Genomic DNA, 19,573 nt, shown 5'->3' with positions numbered 1-19,573 from the left:
ACAGGAGCAGAACTGATGGCTGACCGGCATGGAGAAATGAACTTGAGCTAGAGTTCACAGCCTGGCCAAATTAACATCCGGCTCCCTTCAAAGAGCCAGAATTCCCATCACTACTTTAGACTTGTCAAGTGGCCATCAACACGACTCTCATGAATACTAATGATCCTCTGTGTCACCTGGATCTGTAAATAGGGAACTCTTTGCACACATGTGTTGCACATTGGTGTTAACAGCTTGTTGCACTGCCCCAAAGTGGAAATCAATTAATACAGGTTTGAGTAACATCATTATTGGTTCATTTCTACTGACGCATTGGATGATGTAGTTTTATCTATAAGAATGCATCACATTTTCTAAGCGGCTCAATTGTTCTGAAAAACTATTGGTCCCCGAAAAGTGAAACCGTAGCTGTTAAATAAATGCAGTGGAGAAGATGCTAAATATTTCCCAGCAGGTCCAAACAGATAAAAAATATGGAAGCCGCTCAAACAAGTTGTGAGCATTCAAATCAATTCCTTAGTGCAATACACATATGTGATCAAACATCTGCAATGATTTTACAGTTTTAATCCATCTATAAGCTTAGCCAACCCAACTTAAGCCCAGGGAAGACTAACATACTTTTGTTGCTATATTTTTCATTCTGTCTTTGATTTCAAACAGAGGCAGCAGGCTGCCAATAACGCCACCGTCTCAGCAGGTTGGATTGACAGTTGTTTTATACATTTCAATTTAAATGAATAACCTGCAACACATTCATAAAATAATCAAATGCAGTCATATTCCAGCACCGCAACATAGTTAAATATACAATAATGCATTCTGGGTGCTTTTAAGCTCGCACTACCTTTAGGTGCTGCAGGTTGGGGAAAATATTTGCAAGTAGACACCAGGAATATCAATTCATAATGTACTTGACACAGTTTTGTTGAACAACACATTATTTAGTGATAATTCTCTGCATGTTAATAATCTGATCCGAAGCCAGGCTGTAGCCTATACGCAGTGTTCCCACTGAATATGTATGCCTGACTACACGGAGGATAAACATGTTATTTAATCATCAATGTGTTTTCAATCGTCATTGCTGAACAAACCCCAGGTGGTGTACACATAGTACGAGAGGCTTTCTGCAGAGAGGCAGGCTGAATGCATATCATTCAGCGTTTAAACAATACGTGCCATCCGTGTAGTAGGGCAACTTAAGGTGAACAGCAATCTGTGTCAAAAGTGGGACTGCAAGATGGCCCTATTTATGTCGTCGGAGTCTCACAAGAGACACATGAAGACTTTGCATAACATGCTGTTTATTTTCTATCACATTTTTTCACGTTTGAATGACACAAAAATGATGCATGAATATCTAAAACATAAGTAATCTATTTATTAATGATGATAGAGTTCTTCCCTAAAATATTTCCTACCTGATCTGGAATCAGTCAAATATGCCTTTATTTAAAATGTCTAATGTTTTAATACAAAGTGCGCATTTTTACACTGACACAGTCGCACAGAATTATTCTCTTGGAAATTATACCCCAGAGTGAATTAATTAAAATCCTACAAATTGGTTGTGTAACTCGGCAACTTTGCATATATTTGAGTGCTTTTATACCAGTAATATTATATCTGTAGTATTCGATGTTGCACTAACTGCTCAACTTGGATGAACAGGTTGAATTTGATGTGTTACCTGGGTGAATATTTAATCAAGCATGGAATCAGAGGCTTTAATATTAGTGTTTGAAAATTACATCAAAAGAGATTTTGATTCCTTACACATTTGGAGCATGCAATCTCTGGAAATGACTTATAAATGTAGGGGAGTTGACTCAAAAATAATCACTTATAAAGGTTTTAATTAACATTTGCCAGAGCCAGTTCAGATGTCAAAACATGCTTGTTCCCAAAGCAACCCTATTTAAAATTCAATATATTTCCACGTCTGACCTTCATAGGCAAGAGTACTATCATCCAACTGTGGGGTTATTCAGTCTGTGTGCCAGAGACATTAGCATATACCTGCCATACTAAAGACCCTCAGACAAACAAAATGAGACCAGGTTTCTTATCATATAATACTTGTTAACTAGAACATTGTTTACAGTAGCAAAAAGTCACATTTAATGAAAACAGGCCAGGGATGATCACACAGATGGGCTCGAAGTTGCCACGCATAGGCATGAAATGTACCACATGCAGAATGAGTGATCAACGGCAAAAAGTATTGGCCAGAGTGGTTGTGGGGGTCGATGATGACGTGCGTGTCTTGATCTCACTCCAGCAATCTATGTCATATACATGTTACTAGACAGTTGAACAAGTTATTTCATTTTTTTGTTAAAGCTGCCATAATCAATATTTTCATAATGATAATTGATCAAATGAATACGTGTATATGAAGAGTTCACTTGCAGGGATGAACACAAAACTCTGCAGTTCCCCTCACCACTACAGAGCATTGGAACAACCCAGTCTCACTCCCAACTGGTCAAATACAGATGCTTGGTCCTTGGCCCTCCACGTCTGATACCGTCGCACCGAGTTAGCCTTTAGCATCTGTAGGAGATGCTTTTAACTAACCCCATCGTAAACCAAACTGTGTCGTTATTAGATGCTCTGAGCATATGACATGGTATAAAGTCTGCGTAGGGATGAGTTCTGGGTGGACGGTTGGATCAAAGAAACACAAGACACAGGAGGCCGCTGTTCTTGTCTCGTGTGAAACCAAGTCAACGATTTTGCATTACTTTTGTTACGTAACTGACGTACTCAACTAACTTCACGTACGTCAGTTACGTAGTGTTGGGAGTTTATTTGGAAAAGACAAGGTATGCGTAACAAGCGGAAACAGAAAGTTTCCTGTGAGCACACACAGTACAGTACAAAACACTGTATGCATGACACGTTCAACACTGACACTAGAGCGTCATAGTTTGAAGCGTAGCGCCACTGACCAAGTGTTGGTATTTGATGAGTTAGGTCTTTCGGCTTTACAGCCTGAAACTTGACTGTTTTGGTTTATACTCAACGCTCTCGTCAGCAGGCAGGTGTTTTCAGTGGAGAAGCGCTGTTAAACGCACTGTATGCTACTTGAACAGCGCAAAAGACACACAGACAAAGTTGGCACATGCTTAGCAAAAAAATATTTTCCCAGGAGTTGGAGGGAGAGTAGAAAATAAAGCTACAATACAGCGTTCATTAGGTGGCCAGAATCCCGCCTTCCCATGGCTGCTAAGGTTGCTCTGTATCTGCTGGATGTATAAGGTTTGCTAAAAAGTTCACAATATCAACTTAGAAGTTGATAAATGTTGTTTACAGCTTCGTCATGCTCCGTTAGTGGCTAAAAACATCTGATATTGCAGGTTCAATGCTTTAGCAGCCTATGTTGCAAGAAATGACTTTTGGATGTTGACTAAAATGGTTTAGCATTGTGTTACGTGCCGTGTTGTGTTTGCCAAAAAGGGGAACGTAACAATTGACTTAATTCAAAGCTGTGGGAAAGAAGAAGGAAGTGTAACCAAGTGGCTCACTTCTGGGACAGCTACATGATCACTTTAGATGTGAATGAACCTCATGAATAACGGCTAAACTGGAACAATAAGCAGCTGAGGGAGGATGATGGTGACGGACTTCTTCCCTGATTAAAACTACCACTGTAATTACCACACACAATGGGGACAGGGTCTTCTGCTGAGTTGACGAGTGTTTTGTTTCAGAGTTAACATGCTCCAATTCACCTGTCCCCACGAGGCGCAGCATGCACCTCTCCGTTTTGCCTTTGGCTTTCCCAGCTACTGGAGTTGTCTGCTGTGTCTCTAAACTGGAGTGGAAGCCTGCTCCGAATCATTGCAATCACTCATCCAAAAGGACCCCCGCCCTCTAAAAACAAAACTATTTTTATCTCCCATGTATATACAGTGTTTTCAGGCTACTGTGATTATCATTGATTTGACTAAAACGATGGTGCTTGAAAGCTCAGTGGGACTCAATGGAGCTGCCTCAAATTTTTACCAATGAGGGAAGCAATTATTACTGATTTCATGTCAGCCGTGTTCTGCTGTCAGTCTGCAATTTCTTGTGACTCTGTCACTGTGGAAAAATCTGTGATGCAAGGTTAAATTAGATTTGCTCATGATGTGTTTGACTGGCACCCATTATGAGCAATGGACAAATGGGAGCTGCGTGAATGGGGGTGGGAAACATTGGTTATATCTCAATTCTCCTACTTTTTCTGAAAGCAGGTCCCCATTCATGGGTGATTAACAGGCAGATCAGGGAGGTGGGCAGTGTTGCTTGGATGGCTTTGACTAATCTAACTACTGCTGCTGCCTCGCTCAGTTAATGGCTGCTACAGGCTGGCTTGGAAAACCCAGACATGCAATAAAGACAAACATTAATACTATATAGAGCTCCCACTGTCAAAGCCTAAATCCTACATGCACACCTTTATGCAGCCACAAGAAACACTACAGAAAGTGACTCGACTGACTGACAACTCCAGAGATTTAAACTGATTATTGGATGTTGCTGGAGTGAAACCAGAGTCTACCTTCAATCATCAATGCCATGACATGTCGATAAAGTAAAATCGAAATAACAGCTTAGTGCATACGATGTTGTTGTTGGTGTTATCGAGATAAACACGGGCACATTGTACTTTCTGATGAGTGCACCAAAGACATACTGATCTCATCCAATCTAAGTTACAGTATGCCAGTTTGACTGTAGGTTTGGTAGGTTTAATTAACTGTGGGTATTTATCTACTTTATCATTATCATTTCAGTGGTTAGTGATTCCATTGGGTGCATACTTGAACATTTAAATAACACACTATATTACATGTATTTTGCTATAGTTTTAAGAACAGAATAAAAAAGGTCTACCTAACTGATATTGTAACCACGTCATCCTTATGTTGTAGTTTCCTTTACACATTTATCTACATGTCAATTTGTTTATGATGGTGGTTGATCGTTCATGAGCCAAGACAACTACATTTTTAGGTTGGCAGACCAAAAGCAAAACAAAAGAATATTTTAACTAAATGCCAAATCCACTTTATGCACATGTAATCTTTTTCATCATAGTGAATTAAGTGACATCTTGACCACTCAATAGACTTGCTCTTCCAACAGCAATAGAAATATTGCTCCACCTAGTGGAGGCAGCCGTTGCGATGTTAAAGGGAAACATCCTGAACCATTCGGACTTGATTTCTCTCGTACAGTAACAATGACTCCTCGCTCAATGTTAACAGGGTTTCTTTTTAATACAAATCCACGTGAACTGTAAAAGTGAGGCTGAGAGGGCTTTACTCTACATTGTCAGTGTGCGTGCATGATTGTGCACGAGCTCTATATGGTAAACCATTTCAGAGGTGGCACTAGAAAAGATGAAACAAGAAGAAGAAAAAAACATCTTAAAGCGCGGTGAGGGGAAGATTATTTAACGTTATCGACAGAAATATGGAACAAACTTGCAGAGGGAAAAATTAAATTAAATTATTAATTAAATAAAAGAGACTGCTTCTCGCTGTTATCCTGAGACTTTATTTCAGACAACACTGCGCTGAGCACGGTGCCCTATTTCCAGGCGGCTCTGTCTACCTGCGCTGGGCCCCTCCCCTCTCTCCTCCGCCTCCCCTGCTCGGAGTTTGTGTTGCACTCGTTGCAGTAGGAGGGTCCATGTGCACAGAATGACGTCTCTCTGACTTCCAAGTCAAACCGACTCCTCCGTTTGTTTTTATACCTATTTTTATTATTTGTTTTATCTCGGGCCCAGCATCGCTAATCTGCAAATTTGCGGCCATAATGTGAGATCATCTGCTGCTGTCGTCCGACCCGTCGCTGCCGTTCGTCCTGTCAGGGAGCAGCGGCTCGCTGTTGAGGATTACTAGTGATAATACGCAGTAGACTTCTCCAGTGTGTCTAGCTGTCAAACTGAAAGCTATGTATTGGAAAGAGTAGACAGAGCACATTTGTTGATATTTATTGACTTTGCCTTTGCGTGTCTTTTTTTTTTTTTTTTCTTTTTTTTTGGTCCTCTGGATTATCGCTGCCCAGCAACACGGCCACCTGACAACTCTGAATGTCGTAATTAAGGTAAGGAAGGACGGAGCTCAGTGTGTGACTGTACATTTTTATTTGGCGCTGGGTCTGAGGTGATAATGAAAGCAAACTCGTCACTGCTCAGTCGGATAACTGACTACTTGCATCCCGGGTCCATTTGCTGCGGGGGGGGGGGATCTAATAACTTTACACCGGGACCGTTAGCTCTGGGTCTGGTCCATCATAAAAGTCGCCAAGAAGTTTTTGCACTCTGTGTACGATAAAAAAATAACCGCAATCATTTAAATAGTAGATTGTATGTGTATGTAAGCGTCTTTCAAAGGTGCTGAGACATATCTGGTTCTGTCAAATTATTACCAAAAATAAAGACTTTAATAATTCATATTTCATTCTTTCTGCACTTAGTCCTTCTTTTCATTCAAAAAGCTGTCAACGAGACGACTTTAATAATAACTTTTACGGCTACAGTGCAGCAAAAATCGTCTTTTAGTATTTACTCTGCGCATACGCAAAATGGAGAGACATGCAGAGAGTTGCATGTCCTACGGAGGCAGGGCAATCACGGCAGGAGCAAGTGGGAGGAATTATCACTCTGACATCTTTTTTTCTTTTGTATTCATGGATCTGCACACAATGTGCATGGGACATTTTGCAGGCAACGTGAATAACTTTAACTCCGATGTCTTCTCTGCTCCGCCGCTGTGAGCCCGTCAAAGAGTGCGCTGTAGCGCAGAAAGATACATATTCAAACATCACCTAAAGCAACGCCTCATTATTGCAACCTGCTCCGTCAAGTGTCTGATTGTTGCCAGTGTTGTTGTTCCTTTTGCACATGACCGCCAAAGCAACATTTTAAGTTATGTCGCAGCAATGTTGTGGCTGCAAGAGCAGTAACTATTGAGTGACAGCTTTCTGACCAACCCGTGCATGGGCCTGATAAAGCTGGTGGATTTCTGGCTGAACTGTCCAATAGAGGCGCAGCAGAGGTGGGAATTTAAAACGAAAAGCCCAGACGACGTCACGTAGATACATTAACCCCTTGCAATGCAGTTTTCGTCAAGTTATCAGACTGTACATCCCCTGTAGTGCAGCGATGAGGAGCTTTGAGAGAGGAAATATTGTACTGACTTGCTTTGGACCTTTTCAGATTTAACACATTGTTTACACAGCATCGTTTATGTTTTTGTCTCAGTGTTATATTTATGTTTAAAAGTCAAATTATTTAAATATAGTGCGTGTTATTTGTAGATATAATATTCTTCACACAGACATTTTTCCTTCGCTCTACCCTTTTTTTTATCCTCTGAAGCAGAATTCACTGCTATCCAAAACCAACAAGACTATACCTCTAGATTTAAGATTCATTAGCATATTCCTTAATACAAATATTTGTCTCACATGAGACCTGTAATCTCTGCCTGGAGATACTTACCCTTAATACAACCTGTTACTCAACTATTATTATTAAACCAATGCCTTGTGTGCAGCTTTTCTCATTCATTTCTCTTCTTTTCTTCATGTACCAGGTGAATCAATGAGCCAGCTATGGAGACCAAAAGATACCAAAGTTTCTTTGATGGAAGTGATACAGAGAACAGATGGTCGCAGGTCCCCATCACCATGGAGCACTGCAGCAGCACAGAGGATTCAAGTCTGACTAGCAGCGATATCCTGATGGACATAGTCGATGTCAGCTGCCCTGCTGGAAGCCCAGCCACCGACTGTAAAGACAACAATACAAAGAAGCAGGAGCAGCCGATGCTTCGGCTCGGCCAGAACCAGCCATTTGTTCTCCCACACTTCAACAACTCCCTCCATGGTCATAAGCAGGACATGGACTCTAAAGAGCTTTCCAAGACCGTGGCTGAGTCTATGGGCCTGTATATGAATGCTGCCAGGGAGGCAGACTTTGCCTTTAGCCATCACGGGGGCAATAGCAGCCCTGGGAAGATGTATACAGTGTGTGGACGGGCTCTAGAGGAGACCCAGTGTGGATCCACAAAGAGCCCCAAGTTAAAGCCATTTGGGTTCCAGCAGTCCAGCACCACTCCCAGAGAATGCACCACTGGGACTCCAGTGAGCTCGGCCTCAATGCTGGCCTCATCTCTGTCCTGCAGCCCCCAGACCTCCAGCTCCATCTCCAGCCCAGGGGGCAGCAACAATATGGTGTCGTCAACCACCAGTCCTCTTATGTGTTTTGGACCGGTGTGCTCGTCCGTCAATAGTCCTGTCAGCCAGACCTCTTGTGCTGCAGCTCTGGCCAACATCAAGCGCAGGAATTCAGCCACATGTAGCCCCGTGGAGTCCAGCACAGTGGGCTCACCACCTCTCACCAGCCCGCACAACGTCATGAGGTCCCCCATGTCCAGCCCCCAGAGTATGAGTAGTGTGAGATCGCCTCCGTCCTGCAGCACCAGCTGTAACATTAGGTCATGTGTCTCGAGCCCCACAGGTGGCTGCTGCACCAGCACTGCCAACAACGGCAACACAGCAAGGCCCTCCATCTCCAGTCCGGGAAAAGTGGGCACCATGGCTGTCAGCAGCCCACAGAACCCCTCCTCGGGTGGGTTTCCTGTGTGCAGTCCTGCTGGCGGACTGGGTTTGGTGCAGAATGACACCAACAGCCCAGAAGCAACAGGTCTGACCAGAGACACGGACTTCAAGAACTTTGAATTCCCTAAAGTAGAGATGGTAGATGGGGAGGTGTTCAACGTCGGCTTAGACCAGATGGGCATGGTTAAGTACATTAAGAACGAGCCTGGAACTGACTTCAGGAGCATGTGTTTAGGCGGCTCCAAATGTAATGTGAGTAGCACACCTTTTATCACACAGATCAAGAGTGAGCCAAACAAAGATGAGGGATGTATGAACCAACAGCCCTATGGTGAGCAGTCACCATCCCATAGTCTCTATCCTGCGTCTGAGACCACCTACTTGTCCTTGAGGAATAACATTGATGAATACAGTCTTTCTGGTATCTTAGGACCCCCTGTCCCCTCTATGAATGGGACCTATGAGCCGGATGTGTTCTCCAACAATGTCCTGTCTAAAGGGGTTAAGCAGGAGACCACTGATGGCGGCTATTACCAAGAGAATAACAGCATGCCCACATCGGCCATTGTTGGAGTTAATTCCGGTGGACATTCATTCCATTACCAGATTGGAGCACAAGGAACAATGTCTTTCACGCGGCATGATGTGAGGGACCAGTCCAACCCTTTATTGAATCTAATTTCGCCCGTAACGGCGTTAATGGAGTCGTGGAAATCTCGCCCGGGCATGTCACACGCCAGAGGTGAGGGATACCTGGGTCAGAACTGCATCACGGACAGCATGACGAGGTAAGGAGAATAAAGACCTCTCTATGTCATCCGAGTGAGTGCCTTTCAGTGTATTGCCTGTGACGTTTTCAGAGTTGAAAGTAATAAAATTTCAGCTTCATAGACAGAAGCAATCTTTCCTTGTTTTGGTGCGAGTATACCAGTTTGTTACAGTCAGACTCATATTACACAAGGGACTTAGGGCGTTTGCTTTGAACAGTGCAAAAATAATAACAGCAGGGCTTGGGAAAGGCAGCGGGATGCTGGCTGAGGGAACAGGAATTAAAGGACGGGGTCCAGGTCATTGTTATAGTAGCATGTGATCACAACATCATCCCTGCTAGCAGTGCCCTGTGGTCTACTGTAAAACAGAGGCAAAGTTTACCTCTTATCAGATCAGGGGCCCATGTGTGTGTACAACAACAATATGTATTGGTCTGTTATCCGGAGGTCCAGCTAAGAACTTGTGTAATGCAAATATCTGTTTTTATGGGCCCTAAGCCATTGGCTGCATCATAAATTATGAATGATTGATCACATGCTTTTGTTGCCAAACTGATGAAATAAACAGTTTATTCTGTGAGGGTGGGGGCTGAAACAAAACAAACAGGCCAAAGAGAAAAAAAAAAAAATCTATAATCGGCTTCCAGAGTATTGTGGTGTCCTAGTTGCATGTGAAGTCGAAGGAAGTAAATTATCATCAACACGACTAATAACAGTGAATATCAAAGCCATTACCTTGACCATGAAACACATGGTAACATTGTTGAAAATACAGAAGTATAATCACAGCAAGAGGTGTATATTTGCAGTAAATCAGAAGAAAGCTTTGTAGTCCAGGGAATCTGGGTGTGATATGATTTTTGTGTATTTTAACAGCATTAACTGTCTATTGGTGTTGTCATAAACTACATGGCTATCATGTATTTATGCATGTAATGTTATAAATTCACACTTTTTTATGATCTGGTGCAAAGAAGCACTAAACAGAGTCGTAAATGACCTGCTTAGTTGCACAGCTTTGATGTGTCAGACACTTGCTGTAAGAGAAAGTACAGTGTTTGAGCTGCTGCTGGTATGGTGATGTACGTTGCTCCGCTATGTTCGGCGGTGCCTTGACCATGACAATTCCAGACCGACTTTGGGCGGTGATGTTGCACAGAATCTCAAAAATTGAGATTTATTAGATCAAAAGCTTTCCTGATTGAATTTGTGGAAACCAACTTTGCAGATCTCACTGATTGCTCTGCTACGTTCAGTTGTCTAGTTTTCATTTTCTTCAGCTTATTGCAGTTTCAGTTGGGAGGAAGGGACTGGGAAAAAGTCAGTTTATCGGTGTTACATCACTGACTGCTCTCGCTGAACTGCACACTGATTTACTGTAGCAAAATGCAAAACATTGCAGATGGTTGTTGTTCAATTTGTATGTTTTATGCATCTATCATAACTGTGGTCTGATTTGGTCACACTGAACTATATATCTAACAAGCAAAATCTGTATTTATTCAGACTGCACCCAACCCATAGATCTGACCTGATTATCTCATGAAGGTTATTTATGTCTTCTCTGTTTGACATGATTATTCAGCTTTTATGTACAGTACACGCTCGTCTAGAGAGTAGATACTCCGTGTCGTGTGTGTGTGTGTGTGTGTGTGTGTGTGTGTCTGGGTGTCTGGGTGTGTGTCTGGGTGTGTGTGTGTGCTATGACAAGGCTCGCAGCTCTGAGGAGACTGATACAGCCCTGTTACCTTGGAGGCGACCCATATGGCAGGAGCCAAAGCGATGTTGACGGGATCACTGCCACCTTGGTCATAATGAGATCCAGTTTAGCCCTAATGTCAGACAGGATGACAGTAAGAGTTGGGCCACATGGCAGCCAGCCATGCAGGCTAGGAAGCAGACAGACACAAATACACATATACATACATACATTCAATTATGTACACACAGACACTATATAGATATAGAAATGTCTTAGGTAAAATGCAAGAATATCATTTTTTTTCAGACGTTTCTGCCTACATTCAGTGTACACCAGTAGTATTGTATTGATTGACAGCTATACTTAGACATAAACATGGGCTTATTGTATCCTGCCTGAAATGTGAAAATGCACTGCAGGAAATCTGTGGCACTGCCGAGCGTTGGGCTTTCTACATGGTGCCCAGGCCCAATATTTCATAAGCAAAAATGTTACGTAACCATTAAAAAGCACAACTAAAACTCTTTCATCCGCTGAAGCCTTGGATGACAGAGTGTAAAATCCCTTGGCTCGTTTTTTTTCTCCTCACTTTGGTTTCCTGTGTAAATGGTTTTAATTAAAAATGGCTGCTCATCTGAGCAGTCTGGATTACTTTGTGCAAAAACCTTTTGACTCAGATTCACAAGAGAGGAGGAAGGGGGGGAACGAAATAAGTCGCCCGAGCCAGAATTGTTGTATTTATGTAATGTTTGATTTAAACTTAATGCTAAATCAAACTAGGTGTCCAGGACGCTGTATTGTACGCGATTAGAGGTTTGGATGCTGAGATTTTTCGAATACAAAAAAATTGAATTCCTTTATTTATTCTCTTTAAGATTATTTGTCTGTAGTTTTAAATCCATTATGAAGCAAGTCAGATTTGTATGAAATATGAAAATATGGAAATTATCATTAGATGACCTACATTTGTGTGCTGGATTATGTTTGTTCGCTGTCTAAATCTCCAAATCTCTTTTCACCCTATTTAGGGTATTTTTGTCCTGGTTTTCACAGTAGTGTTTCACCAAATAGAATTACTCTAAAACTTGTCAGCCCCCTGACCTAATAATTTCATAATCTGACAAATGGTTAAAACTCAAAAAAATAGAAGCCAACAATGTATTTTTTCATTTAGCTCTTATTATTGCCATGGGAAAAGTAGCACTTTACTATAGGGCGTCATTCCCCTCGCTTTAAGCTTGCAGCCAGATCAACAGAGAGTCCATCATGAGGAAGCACCAGGGAGAATGCTTTGCACTGGACTCTGGCCAACCCTCAATGTTCTGCAGAGGGATGAAAAGGCATACTCCTGAGAGCACACTAATAAGGCTTTAATTGTATGTTCCTCCACTAAATTAATGGATGGAAATGATTTGATTAATTCAGACACTGCTGGGTACTAATATCCAATTAAATACCAACACCAGGCATGCACAGGGGCTCCCAGTGCATTATGGGTTCCTGACTATAAAGCGGGCAGCTGCTTGTTTGGGTTGTGAAAAGGATGTTACAGGTGTATGTGTTGGAGAATGGCTGTGTGGGTCTCGTCTGTCTCTACTACTGTGGCAAAGATGATGTCTTATAGTGCGTGCAAGTGTATTTATTTTATGTGTGTACTGTCAAAAGTTTTTGTTCTTAATTTAAATATTACTGTAAAGCATTCATCATATTATCATTTAATTCTAAATTATATATACTGACAAACCTCAAGTAACAGGTTCATGTTTTTCTCTATTAATCCTTCATTCTTAATTTTCAACTCCCTTGATTCAATGAGATTTAATGAATGCCTGCAGGGAGCTTTAGAAAAACACACAAGAAGCTTCTTTAGCTTACTCTTTTGTATGTGTAGAAACTCTTCATGATATTTAAAAGGCAGGCCTGACAGTCCTTTGACACCTTTGACAGTGTGAGTCATTTCAAGAGTGCACTCTTAAATCAATTTCTTTTGATACTGATGTATGCGACTAGCAGCCTGTATATTGATAAAAAATAATGCAGCGTGGACGGCATGAACTATTCACATTTAATGAATAACATGGGGTCAGCCATCTGAGGATTAAAGTCATCTTGCACTACACTTTATAGTGTACATGAGATTCCTGAGATTCTCAATGAAGAACCGTAACTTCTTATAAAAGAAGACATACGTTTTTTTTCCATTGAGCACACACACTCTCACTAACTGCACTCCATGAATAAGTGTCAAATATTTTTGAAAAACAATAAGAGCTTTTCAAAGAGAGGCAGAAAGAAGGGTCACAATTTTATAATATTTGTTTGAATTATATATCCAGGATGTCAAACTGATTCAGCAATGTGTTATACATTCAGTATACCTTCAGCAGTGTGAGTAGCATAGAAGTACTAATGCTAGTTAATGTACCCTGCAAATGATAGCTCCATAGGTTTTTATGTAGAAACCTAACGTTTGAGAAAAGTACATCTCTGTCCAACCTCTCAGTGAAGGTTCAGTTAAGACGGCTGATCAAAATGAGTCAATAAAGATACAGGTAAAGACTATGCTACACTCGTATACGCATTTAAACAATGTTACAATGATCAAAGTGTAACATTTGTCACGTTAAAAGTGTTTCACATGGACTGAAATGCATCAAAAGTGTCTTTTGAACTGCACATGAATATATCTGTATACGGTGTCTTAAGTTCATACTTTCAGTGCAGTCCAACAGTGAGTGATGAAAATCAGCTCGAACTCCCAAGCACATAATGTTTTCCCATCGAGCACGAGAATAAAGACAGTCAGTGCGAGACTTTCTTAAGTGTTTCAACCTGTGAATCAGTTTGAAATGAGGAGCGTGACATTGTCTGGCTTATGGAGACAAGAAAACTACTTCTATACTGATTGACCATTGAAAATATATTTTTTTGTATAATATGATTTCTCATGTCCAAGGACAGCCTTGAAGCACCTGAACCACCTGAACCCCCCTACTGCCTGAAAACATTTCTCTTTACTTTAGATAGACAATTAGCTGAACGAAACGATTACATTTTTTTATATTTACTCTCTTTTGTGAATTGGCATGAGTAAAAAAAATCTAAATGAATGAAACACCTGAACGGAAACATTATAATAATACATAGAACCCACCAGATCCAGTTCTTTGCCATTTTCTGGGCAGCCTATCACTCATCGGTGTCGGTGGATTGGAGGCTGTGTAGAGCAGAATACTGAGGCTGTATTCAAGGTATGAGTAAGTAGAGCTGGTCCGACTGGTAAAATACTTATAATATAAGAATTTTTCTTTAAAAATGAATGCCTGGCTAAAATAAAAGCTCCTTAAGAGGTATTTTAGACCCTGGCTGCAAGGTAATTGTAGTAGTGAGAAGGATTTGTTTTTTAGGTAAAGGGTTAAATTGCTGCAGGGAGTTAGTAAACCACTCTAGACTGTGCAGAGATGATATTTGTGCTTAATATTGAGAGAGATTTCTACATTTCTCTCACAGAGGAGAAGCTTAGTGCTGTTTCATAGTCTCATATTAGGATGCAGTGTAGTTAATTTTTTTAAATTTAATTTTTAGTATCAATATTACACAACATTTAACCATAACTAGTTTGAAATCCATAAAACCAGCCTGAAACGATTGCAACATGTTTTTTTTTTATATTAGACTAAATGTATTGTCCCTAGGATAAAGTGGAGACCAAACCAGAGCTCTGTGTGCTGGATATATAAGTGAGCTATTTCTGCTAGTAATTCACCACAACAACTTTATAAGGTGATACTATTTCATTGTTGTGTTTTACAACATGTTCCACTGACCAAAATATCTATTCATGCTGTTTTAAGGAAAAGGTAAAAGTCACTATTAGCATTTTGGCTTTTTGTTTTGCGAGCAGCTCTGTATCAGTCAAATGCTCACCAAATAGTCATAGTGGATACATCTTTTTTACGACAGTAGTTTTAGCTGATTCTGATGACATGGTTGTCATATTTTATTTCTTAACTTTTCCCAAAAGAGAGAAAAAAAAACAAGCTTATATACAAAATGTCATAACAGATCTAAATATCCAACAATGTTATCTCAACAGGTATAGCCATGAAGGCACAATGAAAGCCAGCTCTCTGTTCCAGCTTCATGAATGGAATGTTTTTTTTTTTTTCACTTTGTGCTATTAAAGCGTAGGAGTAAATTTTTAAAAAGGACATTGTGTGGCACAATGATCAGATCCTTTTGTTGCACAGAAAAGAAACCATGTTAAAAGTCTCCACTCTGCCTCTCCCACGCAGAGCCATGCGCACACACAAGCACAACAACAACAACAACAACAACAGCAGCCGCACACATTTTAGGCCGGACTTGGCACCCTAATAAAAGTGCGGTTACTTCTGGCCAAGGCTCCTGGGATGTGAATGCTTGTCTTGTCCTCATTTGAACTTCTTCCTGAAACACAGTCTGGTGACAGAGGGCCAGATTTCCACGAGGCCAATCCTGCAGAGATCTACTCACTATTACCTACCGCTGACATTCCCTTCTGTTGTTGAGGTCTAACTGCATAAAGGACGCGGAAACTAAATACCGGAGCTGCAACAAAGCATAGTGCGTGCCTCTGTTTTGTGATGAATGCTTTGATTTTTATAGTGTGCTGCTGTGTAAAATAATGTTGCTGAATGGCAGTACTTTGTTTTACTTAGCACGCAAGTATAGTCTTCAAGACATCTCACAAGTAATCTTTATGATCTCCTGAGTCATTAGCTTTGTGTGGAGGAGAAGCTGAATGTAATGCACAATCACCTGAGATGATAAAGCAACATGCTGGTATCGGTAATATAGAGGGACTACGGGGAAATATGTAAACATTAAATCACAAATTACAATGATTAACTGGTCATAAGAGCCCATCACTATTGTCATGAATATAAAAGGAATTGTTTGTGCAGGCAGATGTAATTGACATAATTCATTCAGAGCTATAAAAAGCAATGAGATCTATATTTCACTTTTGGTGGAGAGGAAGTGGAGAACCCATCTCGACTCACTCTTCAAGCGTATTATTGTCTTCCTCTTGTTTCTTGATATACTTGACTGAGCAAACAAGGCATGCCTTTATCATTCATGTTTAATTAGAGTTTGCTCAAGTATTCATGCCAAACTGCTTACTCTTAAACCCAGTGTTTGCCTTGTCAGTTCCTCCATGGAAAGGATACCATGAAGGAAGATGCTTCAAAACATGTTAATTGTTCAGCTTGAAAAGGTTCCCAAAGTAGGTCATGCATAGTTGGCTCAAATAGAGAGAGTGTGTGTGTGTGTGTGTGTGTGTGTGTGTGTGTGTGTGTGTGTGTGTGTGTGTGTGTTGGTGGTGGTGGGGGTTATTCTCTTTTTACATAACATTATTTTCTCGGAAATACACACACAACATGCATCCACAAAAACTTTATCATCAGCAGAACCCATGCTTCAGAAAAGTGGTGCTGTGACAAACATGAATAACTTTGTTCATAACTTAATTCATAACACAAATGCTCTAAAGGCAGATTAAACAGTAAGAAATGATCTAAATGAAATTTGAAAAAAGGAAGTCAACCTCTTTTTAGGTTTCTCAAATGGTTTGGAGCCTTTTATTGCAGTGACCTTCATAGATATTATTTTCGCAATTCAAATTTTTTTCGCAGGTAGTTTTTTTTAGTCAATGCATCTATTTGCTGTGCTGCCAAGATGCTAATTTGGTGATGACAATTTTTAATTTTTAACTAAAATAAATGATTAGATAGCTTTATCTAAATTGGGTTTGCTTTTAAATTACCTCTTGATTTAATAGCACATGTAGCACTAAAACCAATCCTCTATTAAATATGTTTCACAGATACTACAGCCAGCACACTAGATGTAATAAAGTGCATACTAAAATGTGCACTGTACTGTATATCTTACTCACTTCTTTTAGCTGCTTTTTGTTTTTTTGGGGGGGGACAACAACATACTGTACATCTGCCCAAATAAGTTAAAATCCCAGAAACACCCAGACATGTTCACACATGTTTTAGCCTTGAACACATATCATTGATTCAAAACTGCCATCATGGTGGTGACCTCATAGAAAACACACATTTACTGGGCGTCTTTGCTGTGGGGAAAAAACGAAATGATTTGTGTCCTTTGTCATAAAAGACCATCCCATGGAGTTCCTGTTATTCAGGGTTCAGCTCCTCCACCTGCACAAATCATGTACGTAGCGTCACTGCCGCCCCTATGGCACACTAACTCAGCAGGTGAAAGGGAGCTTCCAAGAATCAAGTGATATCTCAAAGAAAAAGATATTATACCAAACTGAACCCGTTTGGAGACATGATTTGCTTGCCTGACGCTGCAAAAGGGTAAACGTGTTTGGCAGGAAGTGTAATCTGATTTCTGTTTTCAGTAGAAGAGAGAAGAAAAGTCATTATTGAAGGGATATTAAAGGGTCAGCTTTCTCAAGTTACACACACCCACACACACACACACACACACACACACACACACACACAAAACCTGTTTCTTTCTCCCTTACCTCAGGTTGTGTAGTTTTGTTTTCACTTCTCTAGGTTTTGAGATGTAAATCACAGACTTCTGCCTCCAATGCAATGGGGATAAATTGCATTTTGTTTGTTGAACTGATCTCCAAGTTGGTTTAGTTTATACGGAAGTTAACCCGCTACAACGGTCGCAATAGAAATGGTACATATAACTATAGCAGCAGCTCTGACCATCCAGCCAATAGGATTTTAATGGGAATGTTTGTTCCACTTCTATTTTATTTCTATGATCAATGCATTTCAAACGATACTCTACTGTAGAACGATTTTACTAGAGTTGTCTTCACAGCTAGGTATTATTAGTGAGATTAGTAAGATTGTCACAGAAATAGGATTTCAGGGTGTTAGCAGGACATTTGGGGAATTGGCCTGTCTATAAAGATAGACAGTTTCACCAGGAAGACACAGTCAGACTGTTGATTGAACACTATGATGGTAACAACGCAATACTGGCCATGGCTCTGGGAAACACTCAGATCTGGCCTTCTCCTGTAGAGTTTACTGTACTGTACCTGCCACAAGCAAACATTTCCCTGTTCAATGTCTTCTTTTCATTTCACCTGCCTTCCTCTGACTGGGACAGCTGCCTGTTTCACTCTGCTCTGAAAGGGAGACAGTCTGGAGCTTTTTGGGGGGTTTTGACTGTTATGCAGGATCTTTTGCTTTTATTCACAATCTTGTTCAGCTGCTGGGTTCATGGATAAAGGGAGAGAAGCACGTTCACACTTTGATTGATTTGTTGTTTGTGTAACAGTACAGGCATGCTCACAGGTGCAGGTTTTCTTGTTTGTGGTTTCGTATCGTGTGAGTGGCTCTAAGGTAATAAAAGAGGAACAATGAGAAAATGTAGGTCAAGATTCAGGTATTTAGTCTGGTGCCCCGAACACTTAAGTTATTTTTTATTTTATAACCAATATTTATGTTACCCACTCATGTAGGGTATTTATGTTTCAAAACTTTAACCATTCAGCACTAGTAGTTTTTCATTTTTGACTTGTTAAATGTATTTCAAATAGACAAGTTACTTTAAGAAATGAGGGCAGAAAGCATGTGGAATCCTTACAGTTTCTTGGTGATCTTTGCTATTTGGAACATTTGGAACGGGCACACATTGTTGTTGCATTCAAGTAGCATGTTGCTTTAACTTGCTTTCTCAAGGCCTGTGCAACTTTTCTGACTGTTGGAACATTTGCTCTTATTGACCTTGTTTCAGACATTAACATCCATTTGGTTGACCTTAACGGACGCATGCAAAAGAAGCTGAAAAGTGACCACTGGAGGTTGAGCCGCCTCGTAAAGGGCACCCTTGTCATTATTGAAGCATCTCAGCCATCTTACATCAGTCTTGATGTATTGAACCCCCCGACTCTGGTGGGCTGGTTGGCGTCGTTGCAGCTCCAGACGCCACAGAAATCAGTGGTCTTCCACAATTCCATTTTCTCATTAGTGGGTTATTGATTTGGGGCCCTGAACTAGAAAGTCTTAACATGAGTATGACTTTTTATTTTTAACCACGATTCAAACCAATGACCTGTGGAAACATCCAGAATTAAATATTCTGTTGGGCCTATAGATGTTTTGCATGTGGATCCATCCATAATTATTAGCCATTCCAAAAACAGTAATCAGCTCACATCTGCTAAGAGGAGGCATGAAATAACACAAACATTTCTATGATGTGTATTTGTCCGGTGAAAGTCTGCTTCCGTTTGTTGCTATTGTTAAACGTGGTTTTGAAAGTTCCTTCTCTGCAACCTAAGAAGCAGCCTTCTGTACCCGGTTTCTTTTGGGTGGCTGGTGGAGGAGGATATCCTGCTTGTTGTGAATGCAGCTGACATGCCTTCGGTTCTTCCTTCATTCCAGCATGATTACACCCACTCACTCCAGTGCCAGTGACA

The 19,573-nt window shown here is 40.8% G+C and overlaps 1 protein-coding gene across 1 annotated transcript in view; it reads left to right on the top strand.

Moving 5' to 3' along the window:
• The first annotated feature begins 5,430 nt into the window (after positions 1-5,430).
• The window catches only part of nr3c2 (nuclear receptor subfamily 3, group C, member 2), a 69,697-nt gene continuing 55,554 nt past the window's right edge, over positions 5,431-19,573 (top strand). The window contains exons 1-2 of the mRNA XM_076091405.1: positions 5,431-6,105; positions 7,599-9,413. Coding sequence (XP_075947520.1) covers positions 7,618-9,413 — 1,796 coding nt within the window. The 5' untranslated portion in view covers positions 5,431-6,105; positions 7,599-7,617. The remainder of the gene's footprint in view (positions 6,106-7,598; positions 9,414-19,573) is intronic.

The sequence above is a fragment of the Anarhichas minor genome, unplaced genomic scaffold (genome assembly GCF_050575085.1).
Source record: "Anarhichas minor isolate MPS153535 unplaced genomic scaffold, ASM5057508v1 ptg000014l, whole genome shotgun sequence".
Taxonomy (NCBI): domain Eukaryota; kingdom Metazoa; phylum Chordata; class Actinopteri; order Perciformes; family Anarhichadidae; genus Anarhichas; species Anarhichas minor.
The sequence above is the reverse complement of the archived record's forward strand: the minus strand, read 5'-3'. Positions and strand labels throughout refer to the sequence as shown.